Below are 23,328 nucleotides of genomic sequence, written 5' to 3' on the forward strand. Positions count from 1 at the left end.
GAGCACAGATCACGTTCAAGGTGGTGAAGCTGCTGTTACGACACAATGGTAGTTACATATCATTACACATTTGTCCAAACCTGTGGAATGTACACCACCAAGTGGGAACCCAAATAAAACTGTGGAATTTGAGTGACAAGGACGTGTCACTGGGGGGTTCATCGATGACAGCACAGGTACCACTCTTGAGCAGAGTGCTGAGAGCGAGAGAGGCAGTGGGGGGCGGGGGGGCACAAGAAACCTCTGCAATGTTGCTGTGAACCTAAAATTGCTTTAAAGGTAAAACTATTTAAAAAGGAGGAAATGAGAGGGAATAAAGCAAACCAAATTACTCCACGTAAAGGGCAAAGGGAGGAAAAAGACACCCAGTAAGTCCTCTTCAGATAAAAGTTTGCCTGAAAAGACAACCTGGACTGAAGAAGTATAAGGCCCAGAACTCTGATAAATTCCACTTAATATGGCTAATGTCTTGGAGAGTCCTCTTAAAAAACAGCATCACGTATTTCACTGGTTATTGGAGTTGTATAAAACCCTAATCCATGTAGTATTCAATTCAAGGTTTGATATTATACTGTGAGGTCACACATTTTCCTAAAATGTCTCAGCTCCCTCCAGGACAGAGATGAGTGATTCTCAGTGAGTTGAAGTCTGTGTGACGCCAGCCCCTCTGAACAGCTGGGACACGTGGATAGATGTGTGCAGACACTGGGACCTCTCTTGCAAGGGACACTTTTATAAAAGTGAAGCTGATGGTCATTTGTCATGTTCTCCTAAAAGAGGAGCTTTTACAAATCTTGTCAAAGAAGAAAAAAAAACATATTGAAGGTCCTGGTAATAATTGATGATTTCTTTCAAATAAAACTCCCACTAGCAATTGGAGTGAAGGAACTTTTGCAAAACTACCTAGCAAGTGCTGAAATCAACATGCTATTCACTGCTCCTGAAATCTGGCAGGAAATCTCTCTCTCCCTTAATGGACAAGTGACCAGTTCCCAAGCAAAATGGAACAACTCAGTAGAAGACTCCTAATCCCCTGAGACCTCACTTGCTATCACAGCCAAGGCCAGGGCTCTGAAGTACAACCAGGGCAGCCCCATGAACATGTAGCTCAGCCAGTCACGTGTAGCAGAGTCAGGGCTCCGACTACTCAGCCAGATCCTGACACGTCTGTCCCTCCAACAACAGTTGACAGGGTTCTGGTTTTTACCATACACCACTTAACAACACTCTGAAAAGAAGAACCAACATTTAGAATGTGGGAGATTGAGAAATTTCAAGAGAAAAAAAAGTAGAATTCTAGGACTTTTAGTTGAACACATTTGTTAAGGCTTCTGCTCATGAACTTGACAAATACTCTTCATGCACCATGTTTGTACAGGAACAAATGAGGCGGTCAGAGCAAAAGGCAGCCCTTTTGCAAGCAGAAAACAAAAACTAAGCCAGGTGTAGATACAGGAGTGCGCTCAGTGGAGAGAGCAGACACCCGAGTGAGGACACTGGTGTCCTAAGACTACAGGACCATGTCTCAGCCAGTCAAGTGACATAGTGTGGCCACTTCTTCCCTGGTTGAGCTGTGATGAACACAGAGACGTAGGGGAGCCGAATGCAGCCACACTCACCCACGGCAAACCCTTCAAGGGTCTCAGATGAGAGGCAGTCACAAATGACAGTGAAAGCAGGATTCTTAACCACTGGAGCTGAACGTGGTAAATCTAAAGACTGGAAGTGCTTTCAAACACACGCAGCCACGAGACGCCCCGCACTTACCACAATAAGTGTAGATATGGTTGGACTCCAGGAAACGGACCTTTAAGTTATGCAGAACGGCAGGCTCGTGCAGATAGCTGAGGGCAGTCAGGTCATTTTCTCCCACCAAGATGTCTGGGTTCCGCAGGAAGGGCAGCTGGTTGCTTTGGACATCAATGGGGTATTCCTGAATCTAAATGCAAGCCACAGACACACAGAGGCAGTTTTGAAGCACTGAGCCTGTATTCAGTTCCTGCCTTGTCGGTTGAGATTGCTATCCCAATACGATCGTAAGGGATGAAAACAGGTAAGATGTTCAATAAAAAAAAAGCAAACTGAACAAAATACCTGTGTTGCCATGAGACACCAGCACAGACAGAAAATCTGCTGTCAAATTTCCCAAGTCACAAAATAAGAACGACAAATGAACAACAAAGAGTTATTTAACTTGGCCATTAACCAAAACAATGTAAATAAAAGGATGTTTGCACTAATATCACCCATCTGATAAACACTGGTCCAAAAACTGACAAGCCCGTAACTAGGGAGCACGTGACCAGCGAGTCCGCTGCGTGTGGGGCCAGAACGCTTCACGGTTTCCAGAGGGCAGCTGGCAACACTGCTCAGGATTTCTCATGAACAGAGTCATTCCTGGCCTCAGGAGACAGTTTCACAAACTGGCAAAGATACTGACTCACCAAAGCTATAAATATGAAAATACAACGTGACATAGGCCGACATTCATAGTCAGGCAGATACACACAGCATGGCGCCGAATCTAAGAAAAGGCGTGTTACAGGACAACATGTGTAGTATGACCGCACTTACTCAGAACTGCACGTTCAAGTCTGCCTGGAGTGAAACGGCCCTACGAAACCTCAGGGGTTATCTGTGTTGGGGAGGTTTTCACCTCTGCAGTTTCCTGATGTTAGTTTGGCTTTGTATGTGTATATTGATCAAGGCTCTTTTCTTTCTGTGGAAAACTCGTTTATCCCACACTTACTCCATACAGGAAACCAGTAAGCAACGATCATGAACCTCATGCAGACAAAATTTCCAGAAGGTGGGAAACCAGGGGAAACAAGAGTTGCTTTTTATTTCATTAATACCTAGAATAGATGGCCCCCTTCACCTCCTGCTGAGCGAGCAGCCCTCCCTGCCCAAGCCTTCCTGAAGACTTCCCAGCGGAGAAGCCCCCCCCCCACTCCTGCCCCATCCAACCAGGCTGCTCTGCATCTCCCACGCAGCTCTCCAGCCCCTGGGTAGGAAGCGCAGGGAACAACCAATGGCGGAGCTGCAGAGGTCACCCAGCCCACTCCAGAGTTCAGATCAGAAAGCTGGGACCAGAGCCCAGTGTCTTTAAACCCCACAGAAGAAATGCTGGCATGCCATCTTTCATGAGATGAATCTCCCCTCAAAATACTCTCCCGCAAGCATGCAGAGGGAAACGCATATGCAATTTTGCAAAAACACAGTCCACAAATAACCTAGTGGTACTGGTTACTGTAAAATGGATAGGGAGCAGAAATGCCCAGAGCAGCAGCAGAGGCAGAACTGCGGGCTCAGCATTCAGAGCGACAGACTTTTTGGATCATGTGCACTGCACACATCCAGAGGGGAGGAGGGAGCAAGAGACTGGGCACCGGGTCTTTTTTCTTTAACAGGACTGTGATTCTAAAGCTGCTGCAAGTGTCTAATGTTTATAGTTAGCATGGTTTTATTTGAAATCTAAGTGTTTAGGCTGTGATCAGGGACCATGAACTTTCTGGCAAAAAAGACTTCACTACAAAATAACTGGGCCTTTGGAGATGAAAAAAAGATTGAATATTGTCACAAAATTAATTCTCAGTCCCCTACCCGGAATGGACCGCAGCCTCCCTGAGACCGGGAACAGAAGGGGGCCTCCCGCTGTGCCCATCTAGCGTGCAGGACTAGACAACCCTCGAGACTGCAGAAGGAGGGTGGATAGGCTAGGGGATTGGTCTGTACCTCCTGTTTCCAGTAGAGCTGCGTGCATGGCTACTTAAAGTGAACTCACTGAGGTTAAATACAACGAAACTTCCATTGCTCAGTCACACTGGCCACATTTCAGGGGCCCCATGCCCACACGTGGCTAGGGACTGCCACGCTGAACAATGCAGACAGAGGACATCGCCTCTACCACGATGTTCTGTTGGACAGCGCCGGTCTCGACTGCTCTCAGCTCTGTAGGTCTGCGAGTCTATGATACGTAGCCGGCTTTCGAAAAGTGTCAGTTGAGCCTGGCCAGGTGGGTCGGTTGGAGCCTCATCCCGCGCACCGGAAGGCTGTGGGTTCAATTCCCAGTCAGGGCACATGCCTAGGTTATGTGTCCCACCCCACGTCAGGGTGCATGCGGGAGACGGCCAGTAGATGTTTCTCTCTCACATCCTCTCCTTCTCCCCAGCCCCTCTAAAATCAATAAGCATACCCTAGGATGAGGACTGAAAATATCTATTTAAAGTATCAGTTGAAAGGGTGTCTGACTAATTTACAACCTCCCCCTCACCTTGGTTTGGGTCCCTGCTGCAGGGTACTACAGCCAGAAAACACGGGGATAGCGTTGGAGGACGACTCCCAGCACCTGGACTGGAGCTAGTAATGAGCACAGATGGCAGATTTTTAAAAAGCCAACCTCTTTCTCCGACTCTACCCACCCACAGAACCAGAAGATCTGGAGAAAAGGTAAGCTAGTAAAAAATACGGTTTCCAGTTGGCAAGGGGACCATGAGGGGCTGCATATACATACTCTGGTGGAAATGGTATCCAACGGAGTTAAACCTTCTACTCCAGTCCTGGCCATCGGCTCACACAGTGACTCCCAACTTTCCTGCCGTCGGAATCCCACAGGGAGCTTATAAACAGATATTCTGTGTCCCATCCCCGAACTCTGATGGCAGCAGTCTGGCTGCTACCTGGGCTCTGCGGGTTTTACAAAGCCTGCCACGGGTTTCTCGCGAGCTGCCGAAGGTCAGAACCACTGCCCCCACTGCTGTGAGGCCCGAGGCCTGCCCTGCACCTCCTTGGACCACAGATGCCCCAGTGGCAGGGCGATGGGACCGGCCCCAACACTCTCGAAGGGCCCTTCCGCCCTAAAGCACATAACTTAGGCCAACGATGCAGGGGTGTTCTCCTGTGTGAAATTAGAAAAGGTGTCCTGCAGAGAAAAGACGGTGAAGGGAACTACACTCCCGGATAACAGGAGGCCTAAATTGGACACCACGCACGCTAAACCGGCATGCCCTGTGTGAGACTCTGGGTTCGCTCACCGCCCATCAAAGGACTGTGTTATAGTACATCCTAAACAAGTGCAAAATGCACGAGTGGCCACCGAATCAGTGTTCTCTGGCCCCATTCTGCAGCAATTCCATGTTGAAGTCCTCCCGCCATCTTCTCCAACTCCCGGGAAGATCAAGCTTCTTATGGAGAACCTGCCCACTCATCTCTCCTCCTCCTCCTCCTCCTCCTCCTCCTGCCCACCACAGGCCATGGCCCAGAGCAGGCAGGCAGTGACTTGAAGAACAAAATAGTCAGTGACTTGCAAAGCCAGATTATGAGGAAGCAACACACTGACCCTGAAATCTCAATGCCCCACAGGTCACTGACACCAGCACACTACCTCCACGGTGGCCGGGCAGGTGAAGAGACAATGAAGTCCCGTGAGCGCCCCCCTGTGCTTTCTCCTGGAAGTGGTCTCCACTGAGTCTGCCCACAGCTTCCTGCACAAAAGTTGCCGGGGTCCCACCTGACTGCAAGGGTTTCGATGCCATCCCTGCCATGGTAAGTGTGCCTGTTTGGGGAGGTCAGTGGGGGCCTCAGAGGGAGATCCTCAGGAGGGTTTCCCAAAAAAAAAGTGTCAGGCTGGGGAGTAGAGAGAGACTGTGTAGTGGGGAAGGGTCGAGTATATCCCCACGCTTCTCAGCAGACTTAGAAAGATTATTGGCCTTGAACTTCTCATATTCTAAACCCTATATTTATAAATACCACACGTTCATTACAAGTTAGACTGAAAGCTCCACAAAGGTTCAGCTGTACCATTTCACTGCTGTATAACCAGACCCTGGCATATAATAATTTCTCAGTAATAATTGTTTTAATGAATGAATAATGAATGAATGGTGATACAAGTAATTAGAGGAAGGAAAAGGCTGTAAAAACACAATCTAAAAGTTCAGATTACAAACTGCATTACAGCAGCGTAAAATAACGCAGTTAAAGACAGTCTTCAACTTTCAGTTTGGTGTGGGGAACACAGCTTCCACATTCTGTTAGAATCATGGAGTCGCAGCTTAGCTTTTAACCTGGTGTTTATCGGCAACAAACAGTCCAGACCATTTCCTCTACAGGCCTGAACCAGGGCTCGTCCACCCCAGCACTGTTTTTGTTTGGGACTGGGTCACCTTTTCCCTGGGGAAGTGGGGGTGTGGAGGCTGTGCTGTGCACTGGAGGGCGCTCCCCAGCATCCCTGCCCCCTGCCCTCCTATGCCAGCAGCAAAGTTCCCTCCTCAGTCATGACAACCAAACACGGATCCAGATGTGGCCCAATGTCCCATGGGGGCGGGTGGGAGAAAGTGCTGCTTTGCCGGTCTGTAAAGAGAAGCAGCCGGGGAAATGATGTGACGGAAGAGACCGTGAATGCCTCGCAGGAACAGGTTGATGATAACAAGCAGCCAGCCGGCCACCTGGAGACAAGGGTGGTGGCAGCTGCACAACAGGGTCATTGTGCTTTAGGCCACTGACGTGCACACTGGGAATTGGTGACACTGGTGAGCAATGCAGGGCTGGGGTGTGCAAAGACACGGGCAGAGCACGTTGCTCCTGTTAACGCTCATGCTTTCCTGCCTTGCTCCCCCTCAGCCCCGCACACACAGGGATGCTCGTTATCAGGGTGGCTGCTGGACTCCGGATACAGAACTGAAACACAAAACCATGGGAACGAGGGTGCGGGGGAGTTTTCCTGGCCACTAGAGGGCAGGAGTCCAGCAGTTTGTAAGGGTTGTGGGGTCGGAGAGCGAAAAGCCTGCCAGGCAGTTACACTCCTGACAAAGAACGAAGAAGCTGCATTTCTCACCACGGTGCACACACACTGAGAGGTTTGATCCAGTTGAAAACGGAGTCCTGTGCTAGGGGATGCCACACCTAGGAACCCTGCACCCATCGCAACTGTGCGGAGAAAGAGACACTATCTTTCTCCCCTCAGGAGCTTCCCATCTTCTGACCGGTGTCAGTATAAAACACATTACATTGTGCTAAGTAAAACAGGCCAGACGCAAAAGGACAAATACTGTACAATTCGATTTCTATAAGGTACCTAGAAGTACCCAACTCCGAGACAGAAAGGAGGATGGAAATGGCCAGGGAAAGGAGAGCTGGGAGGGGGAGCTGTTATTCTCCAGGCACAGCGTTCCAGGAGTGTGGGATGAAAACAGCTCCGGATGCAGATGGCGGCTGGTGATGGCTGTGGTGGCCACACAGGTGCAAGCACAGCAGTCCCGCCAACACGCAGCAGGTGCGTTCTAAGACCACCAGTGGGTCCCTGACACCCAGCACGGTACCGAACCCTGCAGATGCTATATTCTTCCTACACACACATATCGTAAAGCTTAACTTCTAAATCAGGCACCACAGAGATTAAACTAATAATGAAATAGAACAATTATAACAAGATAGTATAATAAGTTATGTCAATGTAGCCCCCCCTCTCTCTGATAAGCAGTCTGACCACAGAGAGGGCTACTAAGTGACCGACAGGCAGGTGGAGTACACGGTGTGGATACTTTGGACAAAAGCATGATTCACATTCCAGGTGGGGTGGAATGGGATGGTGCAAGATTTCATCACACCACTCAGAATGGCACGCAATTTAAAATTATGGACTATTTATTTCTGGAATTTTCCATTTAGTATTTTTGGATCGTGACTGACCACAGGTAACTGAAACTATGGAATACGAAACCATGGTTTTGGTGGGGGGACTACTGTACTTTGTGACAATGTACTGTCCACTTAATCATTAACTCGGTCAATTTTATGTTATGTATGTTTTACTACAACAAATAAGCAAGCAAGCAGCAGGGAGAAAGAAACTTCCTGGTGGAACCTAAGAGCCTGACTCTGTGGCCAGAACGTGCAGGTTGGCCGGAAGGCAGAAGCCGGGGATCAGGGATGTCACTGTTGTTCCAGAAGAGGCCGACTTCATTTTCACTCTTTGCCGCTGCACTTACACCTCACAACCAAGTTTCACCGCGGGGGAGCAGGGGGATGGGGAAAGGGACCCAGGCTAGATTTTCCAGCCAGCATGGCCCATCAAGGATGATTTCAGCTTGAGGACAGACGCTTCGAGTGTTCGGTCCATCCTGCCTCTGGTCCACAGCTCAACCGGGTCACTCCAGCGACAGCTCAGAGCCAGCAGCAGACAAACCGCAGCCTGGGAGCTGCCTGGACGGAGTCGGGTGTGCAGAGAACATTATTTCTCCAGAGCTGCTCATGTCCAGCCCCGGAGTCCCTTCTGATTCCATGCTGACAGTCCGTGTGGCAGGAGAGGGAGGGACAGGGTGGGAGAGAGGGGACCTGGGCCCTGGGCGGCTGCCAGGGTTAGTCATGCAGCGCTGGACTCACTTTCCGCTGGGGCGGCTCGCATCTGCGCTGTTTTGGCAACACCGATCACTCCGCACAACCCCCGCACAGCTCTCTAAAAACACCCACCCACTTACGAGATCAACTGCAGTGAAATCTGTTGGAGAAGACAAGCCATTCGAGTGGGTGAACTAATTTTATTTTGTTTCAGGCGTGGGGTAGGAATTATTCAACATGGTAAACATGAACCCATCTGTTGGGAATTTCATTTCTCACTTCGAAACCAAGAGGAACCTAGCAAAGCCGGCCTCTGCCAGGGAGGGGAAGGTGAGGGCCCAGGCCTTGGAGGAAACATCTAACAAATTCCCCGCTCCAGTCTCGCCAAGTGATTTGCTCAAGTTAACAGAAGGCAGAAATGAGTAGGGCAAGAAGGATGGTCACCCTTCCTACTAATCAATGAGTTAATCACCAACCACAGTAGATACTACATCAGCAAAGCATCAGACACGGTCCACTTCTCAAGTCAGTCATTAACTATCCACAAAGACGAGACCGAAATGCTTCAGAGAAGGGAAAACAGTAAGGCAGCAAGTGATCCAACGCTGAAGATGGGGCACAAGCTCTTGGCGCCCCTGCAGTTCAGAGGGAGGCGACAGTCACTCCGGCCTTCCCTCTAAGCCACGCCTACTCTGCAGCCTCTCAAATGCAACCCATCCCTGAGCCACTTCTTGTTTTCTTCCCGCCACTCCATTCCTAACCTGTTTCCTCCCAGTCTCCCCACTGGAAACCGTGCACGAGTGACCTCTGCTCGCATCCCACCCACCACACGTCCCTTTCTCCAATGGTTCCCACCAGGTGCACGGGCTTTTCCTTCCCTTCTACACACTGAAGGGACACATCCAGGCTCAGGGACTGAGCGCACATGCATCTGCCCAGGCACTCTCTACCCCAGGCCCACTGCACCATGCATCTTCAATGGTTGGTTCCTTTCTACCTCCCCCTCCTCCCTCAGCAGGTTCCCCCCCCCCTCGGCCACCTGCTTCGGTGACGCGCTGTTCTGGCTCACTTCTGTGTTTGTGCCCGCTGCTGCCTCCAGCACTGAGCTGCTCCCCCGATGGCAGGGCCACAACTGTTCACCCACACCCCCCGAAACCCAGCACAGAGAAAGCACTCACACATCTGTCAAATGCACAAGTCACAGAGAGGCTCGGTCACAAAGGCTCAAGAAAAGAGAAACTGAACCAGACCTGGAAAGAACAGGATTTCGGTTAGGACATTGTCTTCCTTTCCAGCAAAACCACCTGAACGACTAATGAGGAGCTCCCACTGCAGCAGCTACACACACCGAGCGCCCATGTGCCAGGCTCTACTCTAAGTCACGCGGCAACTCTTTATTCTCAGAAGAGACCTATCACCGGTGAGGTGACAGGCACAGAAAGACTGCCAAAATTCACAAGGGCACAAATCTAGCACCAGATGAGCTAGGACCCCATCCTGGGCTGGCCGCGTCCCACCACAGTACCATGCCCTGTCCCCCGTAGCAGCTACCCCATCACCTCCCACGGACGCTTCCACTGCACTGAGCAGATTCTGGCCACAGCCAGCAGCTAACCCCAGTGGGCTCTCCAGTGACATCCAGGGAGCGGCCCATGGCCTAGCACTGCCAGGTGTACTGTCAACAGCCACAGAAACGATGGCAGACGTGCGGAAGCTCCCACCTGCAGGAGAAACACGAGCCCACCGCGTACCACCCAGCCTCGTCCAGTGGACCCCAGCAATCCCGTCCCCACGACCCACACTTACAGTGTCATCTTCCAGACGGAGCTGGAGGCTCCTGTCGCCCTCCTTGTAGTCCTTGGTTAGCTCGGCCGAGCGCCACACTTCATCAGGGTCAGGGATCCAGACCCTCGTGCACTGAAAGGTCAGAACAGAAGAAACTCAGACACACGGAGAAGCTTTCAGGTTTCCAACTATGTGTCGCTGCCTGTGTGAGCCATCTCATTTCAAGACACGGGATGATCCAATGCCGTAACAGATCAGTAACTCACAGGTAACAGCGGGCACCCTCTGGATCCTAAGAGAATATCACAGATCAGTGAAATTAGACTTCTACCAGGGAGACTACCAAGCCTGCATTTGTTTTCCCCAGTGTTTCTGTGCCACCAACTCCAAGAGTGACACAAAACAGCGAAGTGCGTGGGGTGGGGGAGGGGGGTGAGGGGTGTCTGTGGGCTGCAAACACCAAAGAGCACACACAAAACCCAGCGAGACGGCACATCTTCCAAGCTTGGGGTCTCTGCTCTGATTTCTGCATTCAGGGACAAACCCACGTCCCTGCAGAAGCGAAAGACAGTGTCAGCAAATGGAATGTGTACCTGTCTATTCCTAAGTTGTCAGCAGCCTCTGCTTACTTGTGCATTCTTTAAGTCACAAACCTAACCCCAAACCCCATTCAACCTCCCCAAGCAGCTCTCCAGATTCCACAGGTCATTTCATCTCCCTGGCCAGGTCCTGGCAGGGAGAACCCAGCCCTGGGTAAATATTAACACCCCTCTATTTAACTCGAGGATCCTCAGCCCTGAGTGCACATTAGAATAGCCTGGGGGCTTTGGCAGTCCAAGTGTGAGGGTCCTACCTCAGACAGCCTCAGTCAGAAGCTGAGGTCACACAGAAGAGCCCCAGGTGAGTGTCAGGTGCAGCCAGAGAGGACTACAGGTCCTCGACACTGAACCACCAGTCCACAGCTGGGTCTGCTGGTTGCCACGGCTGGCACTGCACTGCTCCCACCTGGCAGGCAGACTTCAGAATTTCTGCTGCATCTCGATGCGATGTCCACAGGGCTGGTTTGCTTTAGAAGCCAGTGTGTGCACATGCGCCACAACATGTGGCTTACTAGCAAACCCGGACCCAGTGTCTCTTCTGACCCAAAGGCCAGCCAGAATGCATAGGTCAGTGTAATCCACTCCCTCGTAGGGCAACAGCTCCAGGCACAGCCCCTGTGGCCCATCGGCAGCTTGGACGCAAGGAGCCTGCAGGCTTTATTTTGATCCTTTGCTTTTTTTCACCAGTGTTTTCTTCCAGGTGGTCACTGGCCTTTTTGAAAAGCCAGCTCGTGGGCTCTGTGACGCTTGCCGCTGATGCAGTTTTGCGCAGTGAGAGCCATGCTGCAGAAGGCAAGACCCTGACCCACGGGAAAGCGGACAGCTGCTGGCCTCCCTCCCTGCCACCTCTGCTCAGGATGTGCAGCCCTGGCTGCTCGTTTCGGCATCATACAGAGTCTCTGACACACGATCTTCTCTCCACCTGCCTGACTGTCACACGTTACTTACTCTGTCTCCACAGGGAGATACAAGAGAGCTTTACAGTGCCTGAGGGCTTGGGAGTAAGAGGTTAAGAACGTTCTGAGGTGTCTCCAGAGAAAATTTGGAGTGTTTGCCGACCTTAACTATCAACATTTCTTCTCCCCTCAGGTGTTCTAACTTCCCTCCTCCACTGTCTTTACAGACCACAGTCTAGCCGGCTGCAATGCCTTGTAAAGAAGACCCCGCCCCTAGCTTCAGGCAAGAGATGATCCTCAGCCTCGCTCCTGTTTCCACCCCTCTGAGTTTCACTCCTGTGACTTCCCCTCCAGCCAAGGCAGGACAGCACACCCAAGACATTTTGCTTGAGTCAAAGTCTCCACTCAGTGTAAACAGTTTCAGGAGCGGTCAGGATAACAGAGCGACCACCAAGAAGGAATGGGGGATCCCGACAGTAGCTGCGTGGAGGTGAGGATGTGTGGACCAAGCTGTGTGGCTTCCTGAAGCCAAGGAGCCCAGTCCCCAGTTGCTCAGGGACTCCTCTGGCCTTTACCCTGCACCCCCTATGTGCCACCCGCTGAACAGTTGATTGCACCCAGCACTGGGGAATCTCACTGCCTGGCTCTTCCTCTGGCAGGGTCCATTCGTCCTCCTGGTTCTATGAAGCCCTTTTTGTCTTCTACACTCCCCAGAACTCATCACAGCACTGGGGGTGTAAGGGGACCCAGTGACACTCCAGCTCATGGCTACACCAGGTAAGGACCTCAGCCTCGCCATTTCTAGGGGCCTGTTGGAAACGTAGCACTGCAGCCTCCACCCACAGCCACTGAGTCGGAAAGACAGCACCTAAGATCTGTCCTGCTCCCACCATGACCTTGTGCTTCCCGGCCTTCGCTGGCCAACCACAGCCCTGGGCCAAACCCAGCATGCTGCCTGTTTCTGTACGGCCCACGGGTTTAAGAATGGTCTTTAAATGGCTAAAAATGTTCAAAAGAACGATACTCACCTAACACATGAACAGTGTATGACATGAAAGTCAAGTTTTGGAGTCCATATTATTATCAGAACACAACTCCACACTCCACTCCTGTCCACTCTGTGGTGGCTCCCACACTTCAGTGACCGAGTTGTGTAGTTACGACATCGGTGTGATGGCCCCACATCCCAGCAGATTCACTACCTGGCCTTTACGGAAAAGGGTTGCTGCCCGCTACCTTTGTACGTGCTGCTTCCTCCACCCAGGATGCTCGTCCCCGTGGGCAGAGTCCAAGTTCCAGCGCCATATCCTCACTGAACCCTTCCTTCCCTGTGCCCTGGAGTGAGCCTTTCCCAACCTAAGTGCTTCGATCAGTTCTTCTGTAATTAACTTTATCGTTTTACAGTCATCTCTTTCATATCAAGCTTCATCTCCCTACTTCAAGATCTTTCGGGTACGCTGTTGGGCACCTTCGGATCCCTGGCATGTAGAAGACGCACTATAAATGTTTGCTGACACAGGAATCAGTAAAGAGAATGTACATTTGGGAGGCACCTGGTTCAGACGTAAAACAAACTGATAAGCGCCATGTAATCAAACGCAGATGTGAAGATCTATCCCTGACCTTCAGGGTCACGTAATCTAGTTGGGTAGATAGTTCACATGAAAATATACTCTAAGGAGTGATGTGCCCATTTCCTGGAGAGGATAATAAATGTTGGTGGGGGAGGACAAGGTGAGAGAAGGGCGGGCAACAACAGTTAATGCCAGCATGGAAAGAGAGGGAGTAGGTGGCCAAACTCTCCGGTAACTTTTTAAAGGATGGTGCACCCTACACATGTGACCCAGCGAGTTTTAGACTCACACCCAGCGAACATCGGAGCACCTGGCATGTGCCCCCTCTGCACCAGATGCTGCCACGTCTCCTCTGTCACCACGGAGAAGACACGCGTGGCTTGGTACTGAGAGTACAGCAATTGGCTGTTACTCCAGAATAAAGTAAACCCTGTACTGCGACAGTGCCAGCGGGCGCCACCTGCAGGCAGGTCCCCTCAGCTTCCTGCCACCCCGCCTTCATCCTGCTTCATGGATTCTCAGCTTGATGTGCCTGTGAGTTACAGAGCAGAGCCATTTACCCAATGTCATGCGTGTCACGCTTGATGAGTGATTTATAGGACTTCCAAGGACAATTTTAACCATAATCGAATTGTGCTTTACACGCTGCCTCTGCAAACAACCCCCACCATCCCCTTTTCCTCCACGGACCCACCCCATCCCACCCCACCGCCATGGAAGCACATGGCCTCTGTAGCCCAGTACAAGGCAGAACACAATCCATGCAAACAGCCAAGAGAACAGATGAAGAGAAGGGACAGACAGCACCACGGGAGCCAGCAGAGACTGGAGGGGGCAAGACAGATGTGATCGGCGTGGTGGAAATGGAAAGGACTTGGAGGGGAAGGGGTTCCTTCGGGGAAATGAAAATGTTTTGAAACACATACAGGTGGTAGATGCACAACACTGTTTTAAATGCCAAGGAACTGTTCACTTTACATAGTTGATTTCATGTTATGGGAATTTCACTTCATTTTATAACTGTTTTTGCTTGCAGACGAAGCACATGGCATCCTGGACACTGTCTCTGGGTGTGGGTTCTCCCTGCTAGCCTCTGGAAAGCAGTAAGATAGAATATATGCTTTAGACAAAGCCATCACTCCTACGAGCCAGACAGGGATGCTCTATCTCAGGTTCTTTGCTGCCTCTTCACTTTCTCACCTTCGTGGAATTCCTGACACACCCAACAGGTTCCCTGGGGGTGGCAGACCAAGCCTGCTCACATAACTCGATTACAGCACTGCCCCACTGGTTACTGTCCTGTTTTCACAATGCTTAATTCATCCTATCAGAGCAAACGGTACAAGCGCACTGGTGCAGACAGTCTTCTGCCCCCACGCACTTCCTGCGTCTCTGCAGGGCTGGCCCAGAGGCAGTTCTCAGACCCACAACTGCCCATGGCCACGCCTATGGCCACGGTGTTCAGCCCTGGCAGCTGATCAGAATGCCCTGGGGCACTGTTCCAGCGTCCCAAGCTGGGCAGCCTCTCAGGCCCAGTGCCTCAGTCTCTGAGGGCAGGAACCGGGCAATGTTTTTCAGGGTCCCCAGATGCATCCAACGTGCCAGCTACTTTGAGAACCACCAGCCCACGCAGTTTGAATTGCTGACTGTGATTTCCAGGGCACCGCAGACCCTCAGGTGCCTAGAGGCTTCTCCCCACCAGATGTAAAACCCCAGCTGGGTATTCTTTCTCCTGAGCTAAAGCACTACCTCCAGAAAGCCCCTGCTGAAATGCAAACAGCGTCGAGAAGAGCAGAGCATTTACCCATTCATACTGATTATCGTGCTGTGTCTAAGTGCTGTGATGAAGCGTGTGGGCTCTAGGGCCAGGCAGCCCAGGGAAGAATTCCAACCACTTGAGCAGGTTGATGACTGGGTCTGAGCCTCAGTTCCCTCAGTTGTACAAGGGGGTAAAATTTAGACAGTCACGAGGCATTCCAAGAATGAAAGGGGACCCCACAGTATCAGAGTGCTTACAGTGAGCGCTAACAACGGTGATGGTAGTGGTGGAGTGATGATGATACTGTATACTGTTTAGTCGAGAAGGCAGGATCCTCATGGGATCCTGCATGGGATTAAGGGGTGGGGATGGGAGAATAACAAGCCTAAGGCATTCGCACTCCAGGGACCCTCTGGATGTCCTGCAAGTGGCAGATGCGGGCCGCCATGCCTTCCTTCGACATTGACTCCTGGATGTAGCCTTCAACTCCAAAACCCTGCAAGAGGTGATTCTCAGTGCTGGCTGGCATTTAAGAATGATCTACAGATCTAAGCAAGCAAGTGTTTTTTCAGATCTGCGTGTTCCGCACTTTAAAAATTAAGATTGAATCATTGGGAGTAGGGTCCAAGTGCTGTGGTTTTTGTTTTCCCTTATTTTAAGCTTCTGAAGTGGTGACTGTGCCGTCCATGTCACAACCACTGTTCCGGAGTGAGCCTCGGAACAAAGGCCGACTTCAGGGGGAGGGCCTCGGACGCTGGGCACACTGACCCCCCCATAATTACACTAATAAAAGTAATTTCAAATACGTTAATCACCTCCTATTAATTTTAATCCTAAGGTAAGTAGGGTTATCACTAGTATCTCATCGAGAAAAAGCTGTGGGTAAAAAGTGCAGATGTGCCCAAGTTCATGGTGACTAGCTGAGTTTGGAGAAGCAAAGCTCTCAGACTGACTCTTAACTTTCTCACCCTGTCCCCCTCGTGGAGAAATACCGACTTCTTACAGCACCCACATCCCACTGAGTATATTTTATACAAGTGTCTTGTAATTACATATAAAAAAGGTACAAATGCCCGTTTACAACAACACTCCAGGTTAAGCCCCCAGGCGGTTTCCGAGTTAATAACTGGGAGGACTGAAGTTTGAGTTGCTGCATTCCAAACTCGAAGGCAGTCTGGGCACAGAACCCTGGGCATGGACAGAGGGGACTTCCCAGCCTAATCTGGCAGCTGAGTGATCAACTGCCTGTCCCTTCCTGCCTGTGTCCAGGGGACAAGGAGCAGGACCACTGCCCTGCTCGTGGCTGCACCCTCACATGAACACGAGGCCTTCCCATCGCTGCTCTGTAGGGTGGGGAGAGAGGGAAGTCTTTCTGATAAAACAGAGAAAACAAACCACAACACTTGCTGAGGGCATGAATTTTGCTTTAGCACTCACTGGGGAAGATGCAAGACTGAGTTGATCATCTTCCATTGGCCAAGGAGCACAGAAGTCTCCAGCCAGGGCCAGTCTGATACCCATCACACAGAGCAGCACCAACAAACAAAAGTCAGCAGCTCCGAGCTGAGCAGACAGGCTGTGGCTCTCGGGAAAACATGCTGTGACCAGGCAGAGTGGTGAGGCCTGGAGCTCAGATGCCTCCGAGGCAGGAGGGATGGCGCTCAGTGAGAGGATGGCAGGCTGCTCCCCCAGCCCTGCCTGCAGCCCCAGGTCCAGGGCCGCGCTGAGACACTGAAAAACCCTCCAGGGGGAAACAGACCCGTGTACCACTCATTAAAAATGGAGATACATACAGCACAGTTCTTTAGTGAGGCTAGAAAACCACACACACACTTCTCAGAAATGCCATAAATGATGTTCTCTGTTTGGTGTAAATGTATCCATTTTGAAGCTTCTCTATTGAAGCAGCAGTTATATGGAAGGGGAAGAAAGGAAGAGAAAAAAACACTTCCAAGCGCAGCCCACAGTTTCCATTCACCATCATCACCACAGCGGTGTCCCCAGGCGGGTGCCTGGCAGAGCCCTCACTGCCCAGACATGGGGCACTGGGAACACACCTTCCTCGCTGCCCTTGCAGCAGGAAGCTGGTCACATTTCACTTGGGCAAAATAGGAGTCGGGAGCACAAAAGCTAGGCTTTCTACCCCCCACTGCACAGAACCTCCCATCAGAGGTCTGAAGATCAAGTTTCGTGGGTCCAGACACCCAACTACATCCTGAACCCAGTGGGGCCTTTGTCCCCCAAACTTGGGTGTGGGGCAACATCAGGAACATCCCCACCAGCACCTTCCTTCTCATCTGCTGGGCTCCCACCATGAGAGACAGGAGAGCATGCTGGGTACCAGTCTCAACTCCCACCATAGGCTCAGCTTCCTCATCTGTAAAACTGGGAAATACGGCCGGTATGAGGGCTGCTGATGGGATTGAATGAAATGATGTATATGAAACACTTGGCCCAGCATCTGACACAAAGTGAGTGCTCAGTTGTAACTGTCGCTGTGGCAGGAACTCGGGTCCAGGAGAGCTCAGACACAAATAATCCCAACAGAGCCGTGTGCAAACTGAGTGCCAAGGGAACATGACAACGCCTCCCGCCCACACTGTTCCTGGAGTTAGTTACTGCCTCCTCCCCGGCAGCAAGTCCAGCCCATCTCCCCAGTTCCCTGCTTACTCGCCCATTAAAGGCTTCTGGACCGTGACCCCCTCTCTTCTCCCCAACATTGGGAAGCTGCCTATAACTTAAAGCCAGAGCAAATTATGGGTTACATTACATTAAATATTGTAAATATACTGTTTGTCCAGAACTAAGTAAATGAAAACTCCATGTGTAATTTCTGGGCCAATCAGGCAGGTTCCTGAGGTCCAACCCAGGTCCATTCATAACTTGCTTCTTGTTCTTTTCTAGATGAGAGGACAGGTTAGGGGAGTAAAAAGCCACTGGCATCACTGGGGGAAAGGAGGATTTTTAAAAAAGCAGAGAAGGAAGCTTCATTCTGGAAAGCTATAATGAAGCTCGATACTTCCAACCATCTAAATGAAACAAAAGTCGAACATGCCAAAGGCATTCTGTCCCCATATTTCCGACAGTGGCCCCTACACTGTGTTGCTGACAGTTGCTATCTTACATGCCTGTAGCCGTGTGTCATCTCAACCCAGCCTTCTGAGAAAAGACCACTCTTTCTGGTATCTGATGATGTCATCAGTCACCATGAGGTCCTCATCCACACTCTTCTACATCTGTGTCTGAAGCTCAGAAAGAACGAACCAAGTCTCCACGTAGCTGTCAGAGGCAAATTTACCTATTCACTGCCTTGCAGAAGTTGTTGGTAGAGTGAACAGCACGTCCTCAAGTCACAGAGGAACCAGATGGGAAGTCCGAGGGGCCCCGCAGGGAGCAGTGCTGAGTCACTGTGCCCGGCCAGTGTATGCCTGCAGCCCACTGGCAGCTGCAGTGACACCCGAGGCTGAGAAACAGCTGGAAAGCTATGTGGGGAGACTGAGGTTTTGGAAAGATCACTGAGAGTCCCCGTTTAAAGAGGGCTACGCCAATGGCAAGTCAGTTTTGTTCGGCTGCAATGCTAAGTCCACGAACCTGCTCACCCAAGAAGCTGAAAGAGAAGATGCGCTCCAAGCTCGTCCACCTCATGCAATTGAACACATGTCTGGGTCCTACCAAGGAGCAAAAGCTCTGCTGAGATGCCCCTTCCAACGTCATGACAACAGCCCCGGGGCTACAAATCCCCTCTGTGCAGAGCAGTCTGGTGTGCGAATTAAGCAATCCTTGGGCATGTTACAAACCTTTAAGTCGGTTAATACACTGTTCTTGGGCATGCTATCTTCACGTCCACCTAAGCTTTCTGAAATACCCTGACTTTCTAAACCCAGTATGACAGCATCGCTGGAGTTATTTTCCCTTTTGTCCCCTTAGGTATGCACCCCCGATCTTGACAACCACGGACTGGTATGCAGCTTTACCCTGAAGAGAAGTCCTAACAGCTAACAACTGCCATGCCCTTATCAGAAAGTCACAACCCCTAGAAATATTCACCACATCAGAGTTCATTTGCTTCTATTTTGAAAAGGTAAGACCTGCTCCATTATGTGGCCTTGTTGAGCGGCAAAGCCAGCACTGTCTGGAGCTAGTTCAGGCTGAGTCACCTCTGCAAACAGCACCTCCCTCATCAAAACTGAGGAACTGAGAGCATGCACAGGGACTCCCTCCTTTCCTCGGGAAAAACTGGAGAAACTGCCCCTTGCATCTGGACACATGGGCACAGCTTGGTTCTCTCTTGCTTTAAGAGATCACCTAGCTTAAAACATCCGGCACACCTGCATCTGAGACTCAAGCCAGCTCTCAATCCTCCTTTTACAGGACAAAGCCCCCCAGCCTCCCCCACTTTATTTTTGAGGCTGACTCCATAAATGTTCTTCAGCTGCTGCACGTGCCCCATAGGTTACAAGGCCCACTGACTGGAACGTGGCCTCTAGTTTGTTCGTTTGTGCATTCATTCATTCATTCATTCATTCATGGGTGTTTACTGAACACCCACCAGATGAGACGCACCGTGCACAGTGGGGAAAAAAACATGTCCCCGCCTTCAATGGTGTCAGACCACATTATGTAATTAATTAACTGAACAGGTCATAACTGATTGGACAGCACAGAAACCCACAGTATGTGACAGGGACCTACCCTAGTCTAGGTCATCAGGAATGGCTTTGCTGAAAAAGCAAGATTCCAGCTGAACCGTAGACAGACAAGGAGTGGGCAAGGCATGGTAGGGAGAGGGAATGTGCCAGGCTGAGGCGCTGTCTGGGGGACAAGCCTAGGGCAGGAAGGCGCAGAGCTTGCTGAAGAGCTGGAGGGTGGCCAGAGCGGGCCGGGCCGAGTGCAGAGGAACGGGCTCAGAATGACACTGGGGAGGCAGGAAGTTCTCGGGAGCCATGGGACAGCTTCTTTTTATTATTCCACAGCCAGTGGAAACACTCGCCTGGGCTTTAAACATGGGGAGAGACACGGTCAAAACTACATCACGACAAGATCGGTTCTTACAGGTTGATGGATAAGGAAAAGAATCCTCGCTGTAGGGGTTTAGCTAAATCTTCCAAAGTGCATGCTGCCAGTCCTGAACCTCTGTCCTCATGCGGACACTCACCCTGCCCTGAACAACCTGTCTTCAAATGCTGTCCCTGACTACGCCTTGGACTTCACTTACGAGGCGCTTCATCATCCCAGACAGCTCAACCGCCATTCCCCTAATACTACCTCAGGGACACATGCACACAGCTTTTGAATCCTCTTTACTCAGGTATTATTTTATTTCATCCTCAACCAGATGCCCCTATTTTTCCCCCCACTATATCTTGCCATGTGGGGCTTTATCTGGAGTTTCAGGGAGTTGAGCAGAAATGCTTCCCAGGAAGAACAATGCCAGAATGTTCAGTGTGGGTACACGGGCCAAAAGGCCCAGTGACGGCACCTACACTCTGGGACCTCAAGGATAAAACTTTCCAGAACCAACGCTCACTCTCACTGAGCAGCGGCCATGAAGCTGACTGCGACTCCTGAGCTGAGAAGTTCAGCGGTGTCTGCTGCGCAAACCACCACTGGCCAGAAACCTTCAAGTGATGCCTCTGATTTTCGTCCTGGTGCCAGGGAGGATTGATTACTGAGCGGCCATTATCAATAATGCATCCTGCCCGCTTGTAACTGAATCGTTCTTCGGTGAGTCCCACCCAGTGTTAATATCAAACAAACCTGCTGTCAGAGAGCCATCGATTTTCTAGGCTGGTCACAGCTAACCTGTCTCCCCTGTGCCAAATGATCATGTTTGAGAGACCGGTTCAGATGTAGCTTCACACGGAATGTCACTTCGGGGCCTGCTGAGAAGTGCATCTGCAGTTTGAAAGAATTGCTGGCCCCACCCTCTACCCCCACTTCTCTGTCACTACCAGAGAAGACTTGGGAGAGGTTCAGGAAAAGAGGGAAGGGCCTGTGGCTGGTGTCACATGTGCCCATTATAGGCTCTGTCCTGAAGGGTGGGGCACAGAGGGAAGGACTCAGCTGAGAAAAGCTAAAATTAGAGAATGTGGGTTCATCTTCACAGCCTAAAACTCGCCCCCTGCAACAGCTGTCATGAAAAACCACTGAGAGAAGGGGTGTGAGATGAGTGGGGGATCAATGGCATTTCCTGCTGAATTTGTACGTGGGCCGCCCATTGCTAGAGCCCATCTGAGGTGCGGAAACGGAAGCCTCTGCTGCCGCCTCTCCCACCAGGTGTGCGGTGCTGCCCCAAAGGGCTGCCAGGAATCACTGCCGCCACGACCAGCACAGGAGCCGGGAGGGGAGGTGACAGGAAGCACTCAGCCTTGCCAGTGCTGTCTTCCTTACCAAGCTGCCACAGGCATGTCCTGGGAAGGTTATATATGCAACACTTTCAAACTGGACACACGTGAAATCCAGGTGGGATCAAAAACCAAGGCAAACTCTCCCAACAAAACTCTCACCTTCTTACAGATGCCTGTGTGCTGGATCCCCGGTCGGCTTTTGGCAAATGCACCGGTGGTTCGTGGTGGGTATGGAAACATTACTGGATGTGCATCCCAGGTCTTCAAATAGGTACACGGGCCAGGCATTTGATCATCCGGTGTCGGGACAAAGCCTGAGAGACACCGCACCCTTTCCAGCACCATGTAGGTCTTAAAACAGGGGCGCATCCAGCCCTCAGCTCTGTCCTTCCCCGGTGACCCTGGTGCTAAGACCCAGCAAAGCCTGGGGAAACCTCACAAAGCCAACATCCAAAAAAAGGTAGGAGGTGATGCAGATGCTGCCCACCTTAACATATGAGCGCACGAAAAGGATGAAAGGGAAGAAAAGCAATCACTCCACTTTGAACACAGGCCGAGTTACTCTGGCTGTTTCCACGGGGACTGAGAACACAGAGCTGGGAAAGCCCAGCAGGAGGCAACTGCGTCCTGGTGTGCACGGCGTGGTCTGTTAAGGGGTCACCGAGGGGCCTGGCCCTCCCTTGGCATCTAAATCACGGGACTGCCACATCGGATCATTCAAATTCTCCAGGCCAGGGTTTTCCCAGTTGGTAGGCTGAACTGAAAGAAGCTTCAAATGCTACATCTGCATTTATCATTCTCCCACCTCTGTTTCCCAGGAAGAGGGCTACCTCTAGTTAAAATCTTTGTTGTTGACCCTCAACACACCCATGGAAAGATCTCTCCGGTCACAGAGACCGTGGGAGACCACCAGTTCAGGTGCTTCATTTTCAGGTGAACAAGCATCGGGTCTACCTTTTCTGAGCAGGTGAGGGACACAGTGTCCAGCCCAAGAGCTCACTGCTCTCTAGAGTGAGAGCACGCCCCGAGAACCAGCAGGGGACGGGTGAGAGTAGCGAAGATCCCGGGTAACAAACCGTCATTAGATGTTTAAAAGAGGCCACTTGCTGGTCCTCCTCTCTTGCCGTACCCACCATCTGCCTGTCTCACACAGCACCTCCAAATTTTGGTTAACCCTTAGCTCTAAAGTCTGCTTTCACAGCCGACAGGAGGAGGAAGAACAGCTTCGTGTACGACAGCACTCCCCCCCTCCCAGCTGAGATGTCAGTCACCAAAATGTCAGCGACGTTTTCCCTGCAGAGTCCCAACATCCCAGATCCCCATACTCGGGGCTTCGTGTGAACTCAGTGCTATCTGGCCTTGTCGCCCACTAGCCCACAGCTGGACGAGACACCCTGCCCGTGCTGTCCCCACCCATCCATCTGTGTTCCCACCCATCCTCCATGCTGTACACCTAGAAATGCACTGTCCATTTAGAAACTGCGTTGCAGTTTCCAAAGGGCCTTCCCCAACACGGAGCCTCAGAATTCCATGAGACAGGAAGCGCAGGTACTACTCTTAGAAGCATTTGACGCATGAAGGACACACAGATCCATGAGGGGAAGGGACTTGGCCAACTCACAACCGAAAAAAGAACAGACCCAGAAACAGAGCTGACTCCCTGGCCGGTGCTCCAGCCCAAATGCCAAAGTCCAACGGGGAGTTCCAATCAGCCTGGGAGGCCCATTGCCTCACCCACACCCACTCAGGCCCAAAGAATGGGCCAGACACTCCCCCTGGAACTCACCTCCCTGGTGAATTAGCCTCTCCCTGGAATTCACCTTCCACTCTGGCGTTCTGCTCTGCGGCCTCAGCTCACCTTCCACTGGAAATGCTAGTCTGCGAGCATTCTCAATGGGTCGTCCTGCCTCTGATCTCTCCCTACTCCAGTGGATTTTCTGGACTGTGTGCTTCTGCAATAGCACTTTTTGGCTGGGATGAGGGCAGGGGGACAACACTGTCCCCAAGGGAGATAGTTTTGGTTGCCACACT

General features: G+C 51.3%; 1 protein-coding gene across 3 annotated transcripts in view; it reads right to left on the minus strand.

Annotated features, from left to right (window-relative positions):
* Nucleotides 1–23,328, minus strand: part of MYO5B (myosin VB) — a 255,212-nt gene that overhangs the window by 137,514 nt on the left and 94,370 nt on the right. For 2 of the 3 annotated variants that reach the window (XM_037165072.2, XM_053664231.1), the window contains exons 2-3: nt 10,144–10,254; nt 1,768–1,939 (exon numbers count right to left, since the gene is read on the minus strand). In XM_037165072.2, coding sequence (XP_037020967.2) covers nt 1,768–1,939; nt 10,144–10,254 — 283 coding nt within the window. Of the gene's footprint in view, nt 1–1,767; nt 1,940–10,143; nt 10,255–23,328 lie in introns of those variants that run through there. The other variant, XM_053664232.1, reaches the window with a different exon arrangement.

This window comes from Artibeus jamaicensis, unplaced genomic scaffold (assembly GCF_021234435.1).
Source record: "Artibeus jamaicensis isolate MK-2021 breed Jamaican fruit bat unplaced genomic scaffold, CSHL_Jam_final contig_354, whole genome shotgun sequence".
NCBI lineage: Eukaryota > Metazoa > Chordata > Mammalia > Chiroptera > Phyllostomidae > Artibeus > Artibeus jamaicensis.